The sequence below is a fragment of the Drepanopeziza brunnea genome, assembly GCF_022702325.1.
Source record: "Drepanopeziza brunnea f. sp. 'multigermtubi' strain 214-2 chromosome Unknown ctg7, whole genome shotgun sequence".
In the NCBI taxonomy this organism is placed as follows: Eukaryota; Fungi; Ascomycota; class Leotiomycetes; order Helotiales; family Drepanopezizaceae; genus Drepanopeziza; species Drepanopeziza brunnea.
Genome location: NW_027094070.1, coordinates 2442200 through 2460893, shown reverse-complemented (window position 1 = coordinate 2460893; position 18694 = coordinate 2442200). Strand labels below are relative to the sequence as shown.

The following is an 18694-nucleotide window of genomic DNA, read 5'->3' as shown; positions in this document are numbered from 1 at the left end:
GCGGTATCAATTGTTATCTGGCTTTTCATCTTTTTCTCCGTCTCTCATGGCTTCCTTCTCTTGTTCCTGCTCGTCAAGAAGCATCGCGGCCTCCTCTTTTCCAATCCAACAATTCTTATCCTGAAACTTCAAAACCTCATCCCCCCAGCTCCACCACCCACTTGTCAGATTCCTAGCGAAAATTTCCAGGCCTTGATACTTGTCCTTCAACCCCTCGATCACACTGCCACTCTCACTTGCGCCTCCACCTTCCGGCTGGACTTTCAAAATAGCGTCAAGCACCATCTTCAAGCACGGCTTCCTTGAATGCAAATCTGGGACTGCAATGACAACTACAGCACAGGTAGGGGTCAGCGATCGTCAGATCAAGGAAGTTCCAGGAAGATGTTGCACATAGACCCTAGTATCCCGGGCAACCAGAAGCCCAGAGTAGCATAAAGGGCATCTGTTACGTACCTCTTCTCTTCACCTTGAAATCCCTATGAACACCCCGTTTTCCCACAAGCAAAACCTCCCACGGCTTCCTCCATGCAGAATCTAAAGCCTGGATCGGGTCCCCGGAAAGGGTAGTTTTCAGCCATACCCACTCCTCGACGAGCGTGACGCCCCAGGCGTCGAACAGACCGGTGGGGTCGAGGACGAGAGCGCGGAAGGCGGGCTTGTTGGTTATCCATATGGCGACTAGGCTGGTGTCTGTGAGATGGAGGGGAAGTGGGAGAAGAGAGAGAAGGTGTTTGATGGAAGGGGTGGTAGGAGCGGTGGTGTATGCGCGTTTGCGAAGGGCGGATTTGTTGGGCCAGGGAGGATCTATCACTACGAGATCGAATTTTGGCGCGGAGAATTTGAACGTCTCGTTCGTGGCTTCGATGGTTCCTGAAATGTACCTAGATCCAGGCGGGAGACTGAAAGCCTCGCCCACGGACGCACATTGCACTTTTTCCTCTGGAGAAATCGCAAAGCGACCGTGGGTTCGGGAAGTATCAGAGCATCCATACGATTTTAATGAGACACTATAAGCACCAGACCGAGATGGTGACACGTGAGCACACGAAATCGGACCGTGGCCACAAACCAGCGGCGATATTTCGCGGTCCACGTCTGAGGCATACTGGCAAGCCGCTGGAACACACGAATGCCATTTTTCACGAGTAAACCCAATCGATTTCGCTGCACGATTCCTCTCCCCGTCTGGACTGGACTTGAACTGCTCGCGTTTCCGCTTCCTCATAAGCGATGGGTGGGTAGATGTGTATCTGGGCCGGCACCATGGCCCAGTATAATTCTCCCGGACGTCTTGGAGAGCGAGCTCCAGATGTCGTCGTAGGAGCTGGTCGCTTAAAGAGGGTTCGCTTACTCCTAAGCGAGCTTTGGCTTTGGCGGACTTGGGTTCTGTGGAGGGAAAGGGTTGGAGGGGTGCTGCTGATGAGAGGAGGTAGTGGGTGGGATTCCGGTTCTCTGGTTCTTGGGCTGATTCAATGGAACAGGGGATGTCTACCAGGATGACTATGGGAATTAGCCATTGCTGGGACAACCAAGGACGGGGAATAGCCCTTTACTTACCTGTAGCATCCGAGTTTGCGTAAAGAATGGATGACCGATCCATTGGGGCTGGCAAATGTAGAGAATCTTATATATATAACGAGTTGAGAAATAGAACGAAACTCTGAGACAGAAAGAAAAGACAAACAAATATATATATATGCATATTTATATTTATATGTACATGATGGTGGAAGCTTAAGAGAAGGGAAAGCGAGGAGAGTGGAGAGAAGAAGCCACGAGCGATCCAGATTGCGGCCCCGGATCACGTGGGCTATATGATGACTAGTATTACTTGTAAGCTACCGGTATCTCAACTTATCGAATTATTTCCATCAGTCGTCATCCAAGGCTTCCTTTCTAAGGCAGATATGATGAAGATATAAATCGCGGATAATATATTACCCTCGTCTCGGTGTCCATCGGCTGGTATAAGCCGAAGCTATGCGCTAAACAATGTCCCGAGGCAACTTTGTCCCCCCAGACGCTTTGGACGTCCGAATCGCATCCCCCACTCCAATTCACCTTCAAGTTCAATTTCGACTTCAACCTCAATCCTCGACCCGTCACATATCTTCACCGTCCATCGCCTCCTCTCTCACGACGGAATGAATACCAAATGACCCCCAAATACCTCCCAAGAAAATAATACCCACGAGCCCTTGGGCCGCAAGGAATGCCCTCGGCCCTCCTTAACAATGTCTCTCCACCCGCGATACTCAAGGACAAGGGAAAGGACAGACCACGAGAGATGCAAGAAACCGAAAAACACCAGAAGGAGCTGGCTAGATGCCCGACCGACGACGACGACGACACGGTAGCGTCAAAAAGCAAGAAGCGTCATAAACAAAGCTTCGACTATATATGGCGGACCGGCGTGGCAGGTGGGCTGGCGGGGAGTGCGGTATGTTTACCTACATTTGCACTCATATATATATATATCTTTTGGAGTCATAAGAAGAATACCTGCTGATTGACATATACCCAGGCCAAATCCTTAGTCGCCCCCCTCGACCGCGTCAAGATCCTCTTCCAGGCCTCGAACCCCCAATTTGCCAAATACACCGGCAGCTGGTTCGGCGTCGTAACGGCCATGAACGACATCTACAAGGACGACGGTGCGCGTGGTCTCTTCCGGGGGCATTCGGCGACCATCCTCCGTATCTTCCCCTACGCAGCTATCAAGTTCCTAGCCTACGAACAGATCCGCTCTGCCATCATCCCCTCCCCCGCTCAAGAAACGCCCCTCCGTAGACTCCTGTCTGGATCCCTTGCAGGTGTCACATCGGTGTTCTTCACATACCCATTGGAAGTGATCCGAGTCCGACTAGCCTTCGAGACGAAGCGGGACTCACGCTCCTCACTATCAAATATCTGTAAGCGCATATTCAACGAAGCCCCCCCACCAGCAAAACCCGTATCGGGACCGGCCGTGGTAGGAGCGACTGCTGAGGCAGTACGCGCTGTGGCACCCCGTGCCGGGATAGCAAATTTTTACCGCGGGTTCAGCGCGACGATCCTCGGCATGTTACCATACGCAGGCATGTCCTTTCTCACCCACGATACAGCCGGCGACGTGCTACGGTACCCTCTCCTAGCACCGTACACCACCCTTCCGAAACCTGCCAACTATCCTCCCAATAAACCCCCGCCCCTACGATCCTGGGCCGAGCTTTTCGCAGGCGGAATCGCAGGCCTCGTCTCCCAAACATCAGCGTATCCATTAGAAGTCATAAGAAGACGGATGCAGGTAGGAGGCGCAGTCGGGAACGGGCATCGTCTCAGTATCCGGGAGACGGCGAAGATGATCTTCAGAGAGAGGGGCGTCATGGGGTTCTGGGTCGGATTGAGCATTGGGTATGTAAAGGTTGTGCCGATGGTGGCCGTCAGCTTTTACGTTTATGAGAGGGGGAAGACGTGGTTGGGGATCTGAGTTGGTATACTCAAACAAGGGTGACAGGACCAGGCATTGTATAGGTATTTGGGCTGCCTGTCTAGGTATATGCATACGTAGGTGATTGATAGACTTAGGTCTTTGAAATGAGAGGAGTTTGGTTTTCCTTAGCAATACGAGTATTTTGAACAAGATACCCGTATATTATCACATTTTAGCATTTCGTAAGCTGCTCACTCTACTAAGCAGATAAGTAAGGTTGCTGACCATTTATCTTTATTATCAAACAAATGACTATTACTACTACTCACGTCGACCGACACCCTCTTTCAGCTGCAGTTCCCAGACGTGCCCACGGGCCCCACCCACGCATCATCCGTCACCACAGCCGCACTGCCGCAAGCGGGGACCACCAGCGTCCGGTCCTGGCTCTCGAAAATGGGCGCCTGGTTGCAGTTCTGCTCCCTCACATACTTGAAGTCCACCGTCTGCCCGGCGGGGAGATACGTGCTGACGCTCCACAGCGGTCTCTCGCTCGTGTACCCGCCCGCGCCCATCGGGATCGCGTTGCCCAGATCCCAGGCGCCGAGATCGGTGGATGATCCGGAGACGTAGAGGTTCTCGCCGAAGTAGGTGGATGCGTTGACGTTGAACTGGACGTTGATCTGGCAGCCTGTCGTCACGTTTGGCGCGCCTGCCGCGGTGGCTGGGACGTAGACGCCTGGGGTGGAAGTACCAGCACAGGCTGTGGGGACAGGAGCGACGTGGCGGGTGTTCCAAGACGGTGGGTACTCGCCCGCACGACGTTCAGCCATGGTGACGAAGGCGGCGTAGGACCAAGTCAAGTCTGCAGCTGAAAGAGGGACGCCACTGTCACGATTGAACTGCTCGGCGAGTGATCCGTCGGCAGGAGTGTATTGCTGGACCACGGCGACGAAGGATTCGGCGTAGGCGGTGACAGCGTCCATGATCTGGGCGAAGGGGGAGTTGGCGTCACCGCTGTTGTATTGGCGGACGGTGACTGCTGGGTAAAGGTCCTGGAAGAAAGCAAGAGAGGTAGCGTCGACGTAAAGGACTTGTCGAGCTTTCCATTGGGCGACTGCGTCGTAGAGAAACTCGGCAGCGGCTGTCGTAATAAGATACCATGGGTGGCCGCCTTGGTAGGTATCCTCGGTGTACCGTCCTACCGCAACACCCTTGTCCTTGGGAATACCTTTATTAATAGTGTAGGCATCGCGGAAGGTATCGATGAGGGCCTTGAAGTTTGCAAGAGACTTGCTGTTACAGGGCTGGAAGGTTTCGTCGCTGCAGGTAGCGTTGATGTCAAAGTTGTTGATAGAGCCGAGGATAGAGTTTCCATCAAGTCCGGAACGTCCGTTGTCGACGTTGATATTAGAAACAATATACTTACCGTTCCAGAAAGACTGGAGGAAGCAGAGTGCTTGGGGTGCTTGGTCGCAGCCGGTACAGTTTACGTTCAAGGACTTGGCAAGTGCGGTGCCTTCGACGAGTGCTCTGTGCTGAGCTTGAACAGTGAAGAAGCTGGAGCCTTGGACTTCTTCCCAAAGGTCAAAGCCGGTAGAATTCCAGTACTGGCCGACATAGGACAGATCGTTGGAAATAATCGGCCAGATGATCTCTCTGGCTTTCTCGGACTGGCCGTCTTGGATCAGGTAGTTGCTATAAGTTATAAGAGCCTAGAAGGTCAGCTCTGCTCGCTCTGAGTAGTGCTAAGTACTTGCGATTGCCCGTAAACCAGGTCCGTCACGCTGGGGACGTCCCCAAGCCCCATTGAATCTCGTCCCATCAACCTGGTACTTGGGCTCTCCAAGCCCCAGACCAGCCGGGAGAAAAGTCCCTGACGGATTGGCGACCGTTTGGAGGACAGCCTGGGAGTGACACCAGGGAGTCAGAAATTGCCTGATTTAAAACGTTTCCAGGGTATAATCAAACGTTCTGGAATGGGAAAAATCTGGCTTCCGCATTATGTACCTGGGCGTGAATGTAATCCTCGATGTAGGACTGCAACTCCCTCTTCCCTAGGAGAAACTCATCGACAATCATCTTCATCGTGAGAGCCGAATCACGGGTCCACGTATAGAAGTCTATCCTCGCATGAGCATTGACTCTCATACATACACCCCTTCCACGGCTGAAGAACAAATTCACATACAGGGCGGATCGACCTTGGACGGACTGGCCACGATGAAGCCTGCACCAGCTCCAGACGCTTTGCTTCCACTGGGTCCAACATTGTTCTTGACGCCCTGCAGTGCGATGGCCCTCTCCTGCGCAATGAACGAGCTCAAGTCCGGTGCTTGGAGCGGTCCTGCGGCAGCGGCAGCGGTGACGAGAGACACAAAGCTGGCGAGGATGGAGGAGGAGGAGGAGGAGGAGGAGGAGGAGAAGCGCATGGTGAAGAACTCGCCTGGGTCAAGGCACGTGAGGTTGAAGTTGAGGTTGAAGGGGAGGAGGAGGAGGAGCGAGTGCAAATGCTTCAACTCCATGAGGTACCGAGCCGAGGACCTTCGTCTTTTATAGCGACAGACCCTTTGTTGATACAAGTATACGATAGAGTCTGGGAACACTGCACCTTCTCATTGTGGAAAGCGGGGTTGGGGCGAAGGGGAGCACGGGACTCAGGAGCCTGCCTTGGCGAGATGCACCTGCTTTCGTTCTTGGCTGCTGCGTGACGGCGTCGGTCCGATGTGTGACCGAGGACTTGGCATCGATGATATATCAAGTCCAGGCAATCCCGGCCAGACTACACACATCTCAAAGCCCTATACCTTGCAGGGTGAAGCGCTCACAGCGAGATGTACCACTCCTGTGCTGGTTGCTTTACTTCGTCTGAAATATATCAAGACCCACTCAGATCCGGCGAATTTCCGCGCGCCAGAAAGAAACCTTCCTTCGATTCTGGAAGACGCTGGTCCGTACTGCTATCTACTTTTCCCGCACTCATAACGCCATATATGCGATCAGCGCCGCTGGGGAAACACGTTATCCGTATTTACTGTGCTGGGTAGCCAGTGTCGGTGACGGAACTTATTCTTCTTGCGGCGTCCCCTGCTGCGCCATGATCAAAGCAGTCAGCTCCGCGATCTTGATGCTCAACTCCCGAACTTGTTCCTCTAAAACCTCATTACTGACTCCTCCACCCATCACTTGCCCATTCAAATCTGCCCCCTCCTTCTTCCCTTGAACCGGCGTGGCAGCTTCAGGCGGACTGTGCGCCCCATCCTCGCTGATTGGCCGGTCGGGGAAATGCTGCGAGTTCGCCTTTCCACTCGTGCGGTTTGTAAGGAACGGACGCTGCTTTTTAGAGTTGGACTCAATGCGTGTGAGGCCAGGGCCGATGGACGAGAATGCCGAGGCACCGCCTTTAATTTTCTCGTGCGCCTTTTCGAAGATCAAGATTGCTACTACTATTGGGGAGTGGGTTATCTTCAGGGTGAGGATTCGAGTACGTCGGAGGTCGTCTGCGGAGAGGAAGAGGCGAAGGGGTCGGATGAGGACTAGTGGAATGAGGTTCTGGAGAGTGTCAGTAGATAGAGGCGTGGGTCGGAAAGGAATAAATAACTTACTAGGGGTGGGTAAAAATGTGTGAGCCTGTTGCTGGTTGATGCCTGCAGTATATTAGTGGTGAAGCTTCCACACATGTGAGATCGTACCTCGAGGACATAGACCGCGTAAACGAACAGATATTCCTCCCTGTGAAGTGTTAACATAAACTCTCAACTGTTCCAGTATAAACACACCTTGCATGTGCAATAACCTTCGAGAAGCTATCACTCAGAATACTGATCAAGGATGTGACCAAGAGAATATTTGTCATACAGACGAAAATAAGCTACATACAATCAGCAAAGTGGTTACAGTAAGACAGAGCCAAAACCTACCATCAAAGGTGGACCCAGCTTTGGGTTAATATCACTCATAATATCGAAGCCCAGGTAACTCGAACCAAAGAATACCTTGATCAAGATCCAGCTCATTTTGGTCAGGTCGAATTTATCCCGAGCCAGGAGGGTGAAAGTGGTGAGAAATCCAATGTAGAGAACAGCCACGACCACCATGAACTTGACGAAGTCTTTGGTCATCTGTTTCAGGCATGGAATTAGAGTGCCAAAGTATGGATGCAGACTCAGAAGCGAGCATATTCTAGGGACCATGAAAAGAGCTTCTAGTGACAAGATATCGAAGGCGGTATCTGTAATAGGTTCGCTATCCTTGAAAATTCCAACGAATCCTATTCGCGCCTTTAGTGATCCGTATCTGTTTCAGAATGTGTAGCCACTCACTTGTGATTGCAAAGGCTGCCCCGATGAGAATGATGATGATATCGCATCCATTCCAGATGTCGACAGCGTAGAATATCGACCCCGCATCAATAAATTCTCCAAGCTCATCGTATGAAAAGGCAGCAAACCAGAAATAGAGCAAGACTTCCAAGAAAGTAACATGATATCTGCTGGCAATGTAAGCAGGCGAAATGCCGGACAGTTGGTCTACCCACGGGTTCCGTTCCACCAGGACGGCGTAGTATAGGAACAGAAAGGTGGCGAAAAAGAGAATCTCAAACGCCTTGATATATCTCGGTACTCGCAGCCGCGTGAAAATATCAGAGCGTTTCTTGTTGTAAAAGTGAGGCTTCTTCTTCGTGTCTGCGCTCAATTTGGCCCAGAACGTTATGTCTCCATTCCAGATCCCAGTAATGATTTTCTGAACAATCCTCTGGCTAATGAATTTCTTGCAGTCCGCTACAGCAGCGATCTCCAGTGCATTTAGGCCAGTAAATGACGACGTCGGATCATTCTCGTCTTCCAAAGACTGATCTGGTACTGAGTTGGATCCCATGTGCGATATTGACCGTAGCAGTTCCACACGCTTACTGCCCAGCCTCGTGGGTGTCATTGGTCGAGGATGATCCCGCGCTCTAAATTGTGGTAACAGACTTGTGCGTTCACCTGCCTCCATGCCGCAAGGGCCCTCGAATTCTGGTTCTGGTTCTGGTTCTTCCGGCACCTTCACTTCGGGCAGCTCGTACAAGCAAAAGTCGACAGCATCTCGCTCTGACAGTCGTGTCAAGAATCGCCAGGCAACAATTTCGCATGCATTAGCCCGAGTCTCGTTCAATCCGCGATCGTCGACATCGAGGGTGGAAAAGTGCCATTTCAAGGTCCTACCCAAATTGCATGAGCGGTGCTTGGCAACTTCGTATGGAGTACTGACAGGAGAGCGTTGATTAAAGCTGGGTTGGTGACATTTGCAACGAGGTAATCCACCAAGACTCGGATCTTGTTTCCCGCAGAGGTGGTTCGCAACTGTTCGAAGGTAGAAGGGACGTGTAATTCGTCAACGAAGTAGCTATGAGAGGTTAGAATATGTATGGTCCGAACAGCCAGGTAGATATGGCGGATGTGACCTTACAAAGACAGAGCTTTGACGACCTTAGCAAAAGGATCGTCGGGACCTATTGTAGGGAATTTGGTCGGTTTGACAATGCCCACGAGGGATCCTGGGTGGCCGTTATCCATGATGACAGTTGGAGTTGGAAGATGTTTGCAGAGTCAAGGGGGAGGGTATCGCAGGTTGTATTGGCGGCGGCAGCAGTATCACAGTCGCACAGAAAATGAATAAGCCATTGGATTCGAGTCGGGTCGGGTCGAGCCGAGTCGAGTCGCCGGCTTGAAGAGAAGTAGGTACCGGTAGTAGTAGTTTTTGATAAAGTCCATATGGGCACAGGGATCGGCACCTGAACAGTGGGGTGGGAAAACGGTCACCTACTGCAGTAATTAAGTGGAGAACGGAGGGGTGACCACTGAGTTTGGGTCTGGGCTGGGCTGGGCAAAGCTTCATTCATTCACTCCAGGCATCTTTGCGTTCGCCATCAAATCCCCGCCCTCAAACAGACTTCACAGCTTCTCGACCTCAACCTCAACCTCAACCTCAACCTCAACCTCATCAACGCACAGCAACAACGACTCTGAGCTCTACAATCTCATCACACTGCAACCACCAGCTCATCCAAGATGGCGACCAATCCGCTCAGCACAGAGAGCATTCTCAAGCACATGGCAGATGCTGTCCCCACGCATACCAAAGGAGACACCGGATCCGACTTCAGCAGCTCATACGAAGCCATCGCACTGTTCGCCCACGCATGTATGACGGCGGTTGGATTCCGACTTCTAGGCTACGGCGAAGGACAGAAGAATGGTAAGCTCAACCTCCGCATACAACACATCTGGTCTTCTAACCCACCCGCAGAAGCAGAGAGCCAGAAGCTCGCACCTCGCCTCTCAGAAAAATGGAACTCTTCCGTCAACTCCTACTCTTTCCTCTACGCGCACTCGCAATCATCGATGGAATACGTCATCAAAGTCGACAGACTAGGAGGCAAAGCTGAGATCAGAGGAATTGGCTTAGGCGATGAGCGCATTACCAGACTCGAGATCACCGCCAAAGACTATATATCTAACGCCGCTCTGCCCCTCCGCATAACTCTCACCCCAGATGGCGAGGAGGACAGATCAGATCTACCAGACAAGCTGAAAGCCATCTTCACCACGCCCCACCGAATCCAGGACCTCGCCTCGGAATTCAAAACAATCATCATCCAGAAACTGATCCCAAATCTCCACAAAGAAGGCTACGAGGAGTCCTCCGCCGCTGCGCGAGATGCCCACGATGAGCGCGAAGAAGCCCAAGCAAGACGAAATCAACGTCAAGATCCCCTCCGCGACCCTGGACTCCCCGAACCCGCTCGCCCCTACCCCTTCAACGACCCACTGGCCGCTCCACGCCATCCCCCCATCCCGGCAGGCGATTTCCCACCCCCGGGATTCGACGACGAGCTCGACATGAACCGTCCCCTCCGCGGGATGGCGCCTCCGTTCCCTGGCGCAGGATCGCCGTTTGGAATTGGACATGATGATTTGAACCCGCCTGGTCTTGGGCCGAGAGATCCGCTACGGGGGAGCTTCGTGGGTGGTGGGGTTGGGGGATTTGGTGGTGGGATGCATCCTACTTTTGATGATCCGCTGTTCGGGGGCCAGGGACAGGGGAGGGGAGGAAATGGAAGGGCACCGCCGGGAGCGAGGTATGACCCGTTAGGACCGGGAGATGGGCCGCAGAGGGGTGGTGGGGGCAGACCGCCGAATCCATTTGGGGGCTTTGGGGGGAATGATTTTATTTGAGCGAAAATTGCAAATGGGACACAGGGTACATTTGGCTGGTGAGGATGGGACAGGATGGGAAAGGATGGGGAAGGGGCGTTTGGTACTTACTCAACTCAGATATACCCTATACTTTCTACGAGATGGAAAGATAACTCATGAATCGATGATAGTATATGCAAAATACGTCTGTGATACGCGTCACGTTGATTCATTCATCTACAGTGACCTACCTAGAACAAATGATGCATCAACGCTCATTTTACATCAAAACTTGTATATTTGAGAGCACCCCCTTTTTATAGTTATAGGCTTCAAAAAATAACCGATATTCATAAAACTCTTGATAGATACAAACAGCTTATAACTGCAAGACGGTTATTACATTTCATTACATTTCATTTCATTGCATTTCATATAATTATAATTAATTCAACAGAACTGATCAAAGCCAAAAAAACAAATAAGTAGGTAGGTAAATTAAGCTCTCGCTTAACATTTCAAGTTTAGAGTTTCACCCCGCAGATCTTGGCAAGGATCGAAGAAGAAAGAGAAACGAAGGGGGGGGGGGGGGGGGGGGGGGGGGGGTCGATTTCAGCTCTTGTTCGTATTCTGTTTCCTGTCTGCCTGGCTTGTTTGTCTGTAGATCGATACCCAGATAAGCAGACATCTAGTTAAATAGATAGATATACTTGTTGCGTACATGTAAAATAAATTTCAGGTACATCATTACCCACATACCTATAACCTATGCATCCCTACCGCATAGTCCTGCTAAGCCACGCGTGTTTGTTCTTCCGTCCGTCCGTTGTTAGCTGATAGCGAGAGTATCGATTATCTCTGTTTCTCTCACCCTCTCTCGATCCCAGTTACTATCTCCAAGCCCTCTCCCAGAGTCCCAGCCTCCCCATCTCCACATTCTCCCTTCAATCACGAGATCCGAATCTTTGAATCCCTTTCCCCTTGCCCCCGGCCACCTCCCTACGTTTCTTCCCTACCGGTACCGGTACCTCCCTAACGTAGTAAACTAAGCCTTTTCCCCCTCCTTCCTGAAACCAGGCCCCGCAGCACCAACTGCCAAGCTCGGATCCAGCAGATTCGCCGTCATGGTACTATGCGGGCCTTTCACTCCCCCGTTCCCATTCGTGACTGCAACATTCCCATCCACATTCCCGCTTTTCTTACCAAATTCCAATCCTTCCACAGCACTACCGGTACTCAACTCTGCGCCCTGTCCCGCCTTCGTAGGAAACCCTTCTAAGGCGGTGACGAATCTCTCTGGTACCGGTCTGCTCGCGGGAACTGGTACTCCCTCTTCTACCTTTTGAGCGGGTGTCGGATGCACGATTGGGGCTTCGGGCTGGGCTTGTGTGGGGACCAAGATGGCGGCTGCTTTTGGTTTCTCGCCATTGGCGTCTGAGCTTGGAAGAGATGGCTTGACGTCGCTGTCGACAGCCTGTGCGTCAGACGCAGCATTCGCGTTCACGGTGCCCGCCATAGCATGGCCGTTCGTGACGGCGTCCACAGCATTATTACCATCCAACACGTGAGTGACCGTGCACACTTCCACCTTTCTGGCCTTGCCAGCAATGCTGCCCACGCTCTGCGCCGTGATCTCCCGCTCCATTTCTACCTCTTCCCCTTCAACCGGCTGCCCTTTCTTGTTGGTCCAGTACATTGGGCCATGGGGAAAGTCACTCTTGCCCGCATTCCACTTCGTCACTTTGGCCAAGGCGGGATCTAGCAGGGGGAGGTCGCCAAATTCAAATTTAAGCTTCCCGCCGTATTTGACGGGGATGTTGACAGGGTCGATGAAAGACTCTAGCGTATTCTTCATCTCGGCGTGCGAGAGGATGAAGATCTTGGAGGTGGTGATGGGGTCGAACCATTTCTTGATCCAGCCCCAGACGGTGGGGAAGAAGGAGGGGGCGCCGATAATCTATTCGATGTTGGAATTTTTCCCTCTTATGCCCTCCACGCTATTCTCTCCTCTTGAAAATGGAATGGAAGAGAAGGGAGGCAAAACTTACGAATATCCTATCCAGCGTTTCGGGATAATGCGCCGTTGCCAGCATGCTGGCATCCTGCATATGTGCCCTCAAATTCCAAAACTGTTTCAACCCAACCCCCGAAATATCTACAATGTTATTACTCTGCGTGATCGGCGTCCTTGGGTGCTCTCTATCAGTAAGTGCTGTACACAGCGGCATCACAAAACGAATCAGGTTCTCATATAGTGCAAATAAACGTAGCATTTTCGCAGGCGTCCTGCCGTCGGTGCTGGCTTTGGAGGAGGTTGCTTTCGCCGCCTTCTCGTAGGCAGACATTTTTTTCGAGTTGAGATGCTTGATTTCAAAGACGTAGACCGGGATGCCGCGACGGTCGCGGCGGCCTGTCCATTGGGGGTACTATGTTACATTCTTAGACTGTGAAGCATTGAGATCCGAGGAGAAGAGGGAAAGTACCAATCTACGCGTCTCCTCGTACTGGTCCAGGTCGATGGTCTCGTAGAGGGTGTCTAGTTGGTTTGCCTTCCGCCAATCATTCGTCTCCTTGAACTGCTTTAACGCATCTGCGATTACGAAGCGACGGGCTCGCAGAAAACGGCTGGGTGTGATCAGTTTTGCAGCTTTTCGGGAGGAAGAGGAGAGAGAGGGGGGGGGAATGTACAGAAGCGTCGCATCGTCGTGCGTTTCTACCTCGTCGGCGGTTGCAGGTCTGTAGTATCCCTTTTCCTGGCATAAAATCTTGAAGTCCTTGAAAGCCGCCTGCTCCTCGTTGGAGAGGTGCCCCAGATGGCCGCGAGGATATCCGTACTCTACAGTCGCGGATTCGACTCTGTGCATAGGGCCTTCAGTTGCCATGGTGCTTGTGTGGTTTGGCAATTGCGAGGGAATTCCGTGTTCCAGCACTGTAATGTATCCAAGAGGAGTCTCGAGACTCGAGAAAGGAGAAGTATTTACTGTTTTCTCACTGAAGTATTTGCGGTGGTGAAGTTGCTTCGAAACTGCCACCCTTGCCTTGGGTCGGTCCTACGTCATTCCAAGTTTGCGAGAGATCTGATCGGTTCTTCCTTCAGTGATCAGGCTTGGTCATTCCAAATTTTGCTTGTCGTGGATCAATGTGGGCAGGAGGGAAAAATAAGGCTTCTTTTGGGAATAGAATTTGAACTAAAAGCTGACAAGATGACTGATTTCTTGCGAAAGGGGGCTGGATTGGATTGGATGGGATGGGATGGGATGTGATGGTGTGTGTGGGTAAGGGTACGGAAAATACGCTGCAAGTACCGGTACCGTAAGCAGCTTTAAGCCACCTCGGCTCGGCCGGCATCTTGCAGACCTGGTGGGAGAAATGCCGGGCGCCGGGAAAGGGAAACTCGAAAGTCCGAGAGGGCGAATGCATGAATGACGATCATGACGATGACGATGATGATGATGATGAAGGTGGTGGGTGATAGTGGGTGATGGTGGTTGGATATACCTCGAAGAAGGGACAAATCGGAATAGGTAATACTGAATAAGTAGTTGGTCGTGCGGATTAAGTTTAAAGCTTGTAAGTACCGTACAAGTACTACTAAGTACTGGTACTAAGTATTAGGTACTACTACGTACAAGTAGAGGCTGAGTTGTGAAACCCGGCCTTAAAGCATGAAAGTAAACAAAGGCATTCGGTAGGTAGTGGTACCGGTAGATACGGTACTCTACCTCTTCCCTACACTGCATATACGTATATATATGTATGTGCTTTTCATTTTCATTTTCATTTTCATTTTCATCTACTCTGTACTACACTCCCTACCCAGATATAGATATCCGGATATATGTGCCCAGTACCGGTACTCTCCTCGCGATCAAGCATCCGTGATCGAATCTGCAAGGTCCCTTTCACACCTGTCGGGCCCCCAGTCCAGTCCAGTCCCGTCCCCCGTCTCATCGATCGCCCGACAATTACCCCACCATCCATGCATCGCATCCATCCCCAAAAAATCCACCCTCTCTCTACCTTAACGCTGTACACACGATCGGAGCACACCTTCAACTCCACCTTTACCACCACCCCCCTCCCACCGTCTCGGTCCACCTTATGTTTTCACGACTCTCACAAATAGCACGACACTTCACTCGCCCCCTCCCAAACTACGCCCACCACTCGGCGGCAACAGCTAGAGCTACAGCTACAGCAACAGCGGGATTCCACCGCAGCGGCATCATGACATCATCATTATCGGCGGCGAGCAGCGATGCGAACGAGAGGAACCGCAGGACCATACACACGGCCGCGTGCCTGATTATCGGGGATGAGGTGTTGGGTGGGAAGGTATGTTTCTCTCTGTGAATTTCCACTGAAGAAAAGGATGGAGGGAGGGAAAAAAAAAAGGCAAAAAATGGGAGATGGAGATAAGGGGAATTTTGTGTTTTGTGGGGGAGGGAGAGAGAGGGAGAGAGAGGGGGAGAGAGAAAGAGAGAGAGAGGGAGACAGAAAGTACTTGTAGGCCGAGCTGGATGCACTGACTCTTCAATACAGACGGTAGATGTACGCAAACGAACTCGAATCCCCGTGGTAGACCCTCGTGTGAAAGAGAAAAGGGCAAAAAGAGAGCTACGAGAGAAGAGAGAAACGAATGCTGATTGAATAACTCGGTGCACGGCAGACAAACTCGGCGTACATGGCCAAGTTCTGCTTCCAGCTGGGCATGGTACGTCCACTCCATCGACCTATCTATATCTTTTCCAATCTCTCTCTGGATCCCAGCGGAATTGGGGGAATTGGCAGGGAGGGGGAGAGAGATTGTTTGTGATAGGATCCGAGGAGATGAGACTCAGGAGAGGTGATGCAGTGCTGATGCCGTCTGCACAAAATAACAGGCATTGAAACGCATCGAAGTTATTGCCGACGACGAGGACGAGATCGTGGAAGCCGTCAGGCGGATGAGCACTACCTACGATTTTGTAGTTACTAGCGGAGGCATCGGTCCAACGTATGCCTTGGCCCCTTTCCCTTCCCATCTATTATGATATATGTATATATATATATACATATATATATATATATATATACACACATGTTGGGCGTGCGTGATGAACGTACGGAATGGAATAGGATGGATACGTAACTGACACGATCCTCCAGCCACGACGACATAACCTACCAATCCATCGCAAAAGCCTTCTCCCTGCCCCTCATCCTCCACGAAGAAGCCTACGCCAAGATGAAAAAGTTATCCAAGCCGCACCCCTCCCAGCCGGATTTCTCCTGGGACATCGAGTCTCCCGCTAAGAAAGCCAAGCTGCGCATGATCGAGCTGCCGACCGACACTTCGCGCTCCCTGACCGATCAGGTTATATTTCCCCAGTACGTCCCGTGATTCCCTTCCGATATCATCTTGGAACATCTTCTCGGGTCTCATCTCAGCGTTGCAAGCGTTCTCAGCGTTCTCAACTTTTAGAATTACATGCGTGTATATACATAAGCTATTAACTAACCCACCCTTCTGACAGACCCGATCTCTGGGTCCCAGTCGCCTGCATCAACGGCAACGTGCACATTCTGCCCGGCGTCCCGCGCCTCTTTGAGCGCCTCCTCGACGGCATGAAGCCCATCCTTCTCCCACGCCTATCGGATCCAGAAGGAAAAGGCATCCACCGAATCCTGATATCGACACCGATGAGCGAGAGCGCCGTAGCGGGGTACCTGACGGAGCTAGCAGGGCGCGTGGAGAGCAAGGGCGTGAAGGTCGGAAGTTATCCACGATGGGGGAAGAAGCGGAATACAGTTACGCTGGTTGGGCGGTGAGTTCCCCTCGAGTGTTGGCGGGTCGGGTGGAGCAAGTGCTGATTTTTTTGTATACAGGGACCAAGAGTTTCTCGAGAGTTTGGTGGCGGAAGTTGAGCAGAACGTCGAGGGGAGGAGAGTGATGAGAGAAGGGGAGGATGACGAGGAGGTGGCCAGCAAGGAGTCGTAGATGGATGAGATGGGAGTACGAAGTAACGCCTTGAAAATGGGTCGATATTACTTGCAATTGTATCATCCGATCCACGCAAAAGCCATCCTCCATCTTTCTTCTCTGCTGGTTCGATATTAGAAGACTCATATGAGCTCGCCTAAGCAAGCGAGCGCGCATCAGAGCAGAGTGAAATTTCAAGCTCGCTTTGGTATTACGTCAGCTGCTTGCCATTTACGTCAACTCATCTTACCAGTACTTTTCCTCCCTTCCTCCCTTCCTCCTTCCTCCCTTCCCTCCTTCTGAGCGACGTGGAAAGTCGAGAGTCGAGGAATGGAGTATGTGTTAATTACCTCTCTACCCAAACCACCCAAACCACCCACCCCCTCTTATTAGGTACCTGGCCTGTTCTCGTACGAGTACGAGTACGAGTTGCCGCACTGTGACTATAACTTTTTGAAAGTCCGCCGGATATTCGCTTGATGTTTTTTTATTTTTTTATTTTTCGTTTATATACTATAACGAGACAACGCCGTACGCGGAAGTAGGTAGTTCAAAGGTTGGTTGGTTGGAGGGTCACACTAACGCCACGCCACGCCACGCTGCTGGGCCTGCTGCCTGCCGCTCCGTACGGAGACGCGATACCGGTAGTAGAAGCCTTTCCTACCGTATCCGTAGAGCATACTCCGCATAAATCTAATGGCGGGGGAGAAAGATGGCGCCTTTTCGGAATATCGGATTTTTTTTTATCTATTTTTTTTTCCCCATCTTGTTTGAGTTTCTCCTGCTGACACCGTGTGACAGTTAGACTGGCTGCTTTGAATTTTTTCAAGCCATCCTCACAGAATATGAAAAAAGGCAGCACGGGAAGGGAAGTGAAGTCCACGTTGACGTTGCCGCTTGCCGTACTGTAATTTTTGATAGACGCCACCAACACCTACCCTAGACGCCCTATCGAGAAAGGGGTCTCACATCAGATAAGACAAAGAGAGACGTTGACTCCTCTCCACTCCACTTCAAGTCATCCTCTCCACTCCAATTCAAAGCGAGGGAGGGATTTTGAGAGAATGTTGGTTAGCCCAAAGTGCAAAGAAATCGAAAGGCTCATTGAACGGTCGTCTTATCGATATATCATATATATATATATATATATTGGGGGGTAGTCGATCGGAAATTTGGTACTGTTCTAGAAGGCGGCGACGGTGGTGCGAGCAGAATGGCGGGGTTACATTTCGGCAGGGCAGAGACAGCCGTGCAGGATCAATATGCTGCTAGTATGCCCGTGAGGTGTGGTAAAGCATCCTCAAGATACTGTTTGTCGAAACCGGGTACATGGAAATGGTGATTGAAAGTCCGATGCGATGCTGTCCAAATTCCGTGAAAAAGTTTCAAATCGCGCAGAAGCTTCCAATCGTTGCCCATCTGCGAGATTCGGACCGGGTGAGGTATATACTTAGGGGATGTTTAGCCGAGCATCTTCAATCGGGTGAAAGATTAACCTTAAAAGGCCCAAGACTGCAGTTGAATCGAGTGGTGATAAAGGTTCACCGGCAGAGGCTCGGTATTCCTTGATATGTATATATATGTTTTTTTTGGTTGGACCCTTGGAGAAACAGAGGGAGCGGGAGAGAGGGAGGGGAGGTTGTTGACTTGAAAGAAATGCGGTCTCAGATGATAGGTGGGCTTGAGTCAGAAGCAGCCGGAAAGTCCGTAGGAGAGTTTACTCTCCGAGCCTCGGGATTTCCAAGGGAACCTTTTCCCGTACGGAGTACGTACGGAGTACGTATGATACCCCGAGTTTCAATGAGAAATGGGCGATTTCGCTTGACTTGAGTACGGCAGCAGGCCTCTCTCGCCATGATGCGATCGTAGTCGCGTGCTCAGCTCCAGAAGGCTCAAAGAACATGCATCGAAGGCATATCCCTTGCACCTCGGGATAGAGGTGAACTGGACTGGACCGCAGAGTGGACTGTGATTGGGAGAAAGGTAAATAAACAGCTGCAGCTGCCTAGGATGTTTATTATGCCGGGGGTTGGGGGGGGGGGTTGGAGTTGGGCGTCTCTGATTCCATTCCACAGGAGAGTATGGGCCTCATGGTTGGATGAAAGATAGAAGAAGAATCATGGAAGAGGAGTAATG

At 51.4% G+C, this 18694-nt stretch overlaps 7 protein-coding genes across 7 annotated transcripts; 3 read left to right on the top strand and 4 right to left on the bottom strand.

Moving 5' to 3' along the window:
- Positions 1 to 6: 6 nt before the first annotated feature.
- On the bottom strand, positions 7 to 1603 carry L3040_005054 (uncharacterized protein; the record flags this gene model as incomplete). The annotated part of the gene is made up of 3 exons (XM_007292139.1): positions 7 to 332; positions 457 to 1503; positions 1561 to 1603. The coding sequence occupies 3 exons, from the start codon at positions 1601 to 1603 to the stop codon at positions 7 to 9; spliced, it is 1416 nt and encodes a 471-aa protein (XP_007292201.1).
- A 612-nt stretch (positions 1604 to 2215) lies between these two features.
- Positions 2216 to 3472, top strand: L3040_005053 (uncharacterized protein; the record flags this gene model as incomplete). Its single annotated transcript, XM_007292138.1, has 2 exons — positions 2216 to 2443; positions 2528 to 3472. The coding sequence occupies 2 exons, from the start codon at positions 2216 to 2218 to the stop codon at positions 3470 to 3472; spliced, it is 1173 nt and encodes a 390-aa protein (XP_007292200.1).
- A 290-nt stretch (positions 3473 to 3762) lies between these two features.
- L3040_005052 (uncharacterized protein) lies at positions 3763 to 5847 on the bottom strand (the record flags this gene model as incomplete). The annotated part of the gene is made up of 4 exons (XM_066156437.1): positions 3763 to 5130; positions 5176 to 5322; positions 5426 to 5538; positions 5607 to 5847. The coding sequence occupies 4 exons, from the start codon at positions 5845 to 5847 to the stop codon at positions 3763 to 3765; spliced, it is 1869 nt and encodes a 622-aa protein (XP_066011843.1).
- Positions 5848 to 6481: 634 nt separating this feature from the next.
- On the bottom strand, positions 6482 to 8973 carry L3040_005051 (uncharacterized protein; the record flags this gene model as incomplete). The annotated part of the gene is made up of 9 exons (XM_066156436.1): positions 6482 to 6967; positions 7021 to 7062; positions 7108 to 7147; positions 7195 to 7286; positions 7336 to 7685; positions 7738 to 7904; positions 7953 to 8618; positions 8669 to 8803; positions 8867 to 8973. 9 exons carry the CDS (start codon positions 8971 to 8973, stop codon positions 6482 to 6484), a joined length of 2085 nt encoding a protein of 694 aa, XP_066011842.1.
- A 495-nt stretch (positions 8974 to 9468) lies between these two features.
- Positions 9469 to 10635, top strand: L3040_005050 (uncharacterized protein; the record flags this gene model as incomplete). Its single annotated transcript, XM_007292135.1, has 2 exons — positions 9469 to 9655; positions 9707 to 10635. 2 exons carry the CDS (start codon positions 9469 to 9471, stop codon positions 10633 to 10635), a joined length of 1116 nt encoding a protein of 371 aa, XP_007292197.1.
- Positions 10636 to 11641: 1006 nt separating this feature from the next.
- L3040_005049 (uncharacterized protein) lies at positions 11642 to 13478 on the bottom strand (the record flags this gene model as incomplete). The annotated part of the gene is made up of 4 exons (XM_007292134.1): positions 11642 to 12553; positions 12645 to 13022; positions 13080 to 13221; positions 13285 to 13478. 4 exons carry the CDS (start codon positions 13476 to 13478, stop codon positions 11642 to 11644), a joined length of 1626 nt encoding a protein of 541 aa, XP_007292196.1.
- A 1345-nt stretch (positions 13479 to 14823) lies between these two features.
- L3040_005048 (uncharacterized protein) lies at positions 14824 to 16576 on the top strand (the record flags this gene model as incomplete). Its single annotated transcript, XM_066156435.1, has 7 exons — positions 14824 to 14931; positions 15139 to 15147; positions 15266 to 15310; positions 15480 to 15592; positions 15745 to 15966; positions 16113 to 16403; positions 16465 to 16576. 7 exons carry the CDS (start codon positions 14824 to 14826, stop codon positions 16574 to 16576), a joined length of 900 nt encoding a protein of 299 aa, XP_066011841.1.
- Positions 16577 to 18694: the final 2118 nt, after the last annotated feature.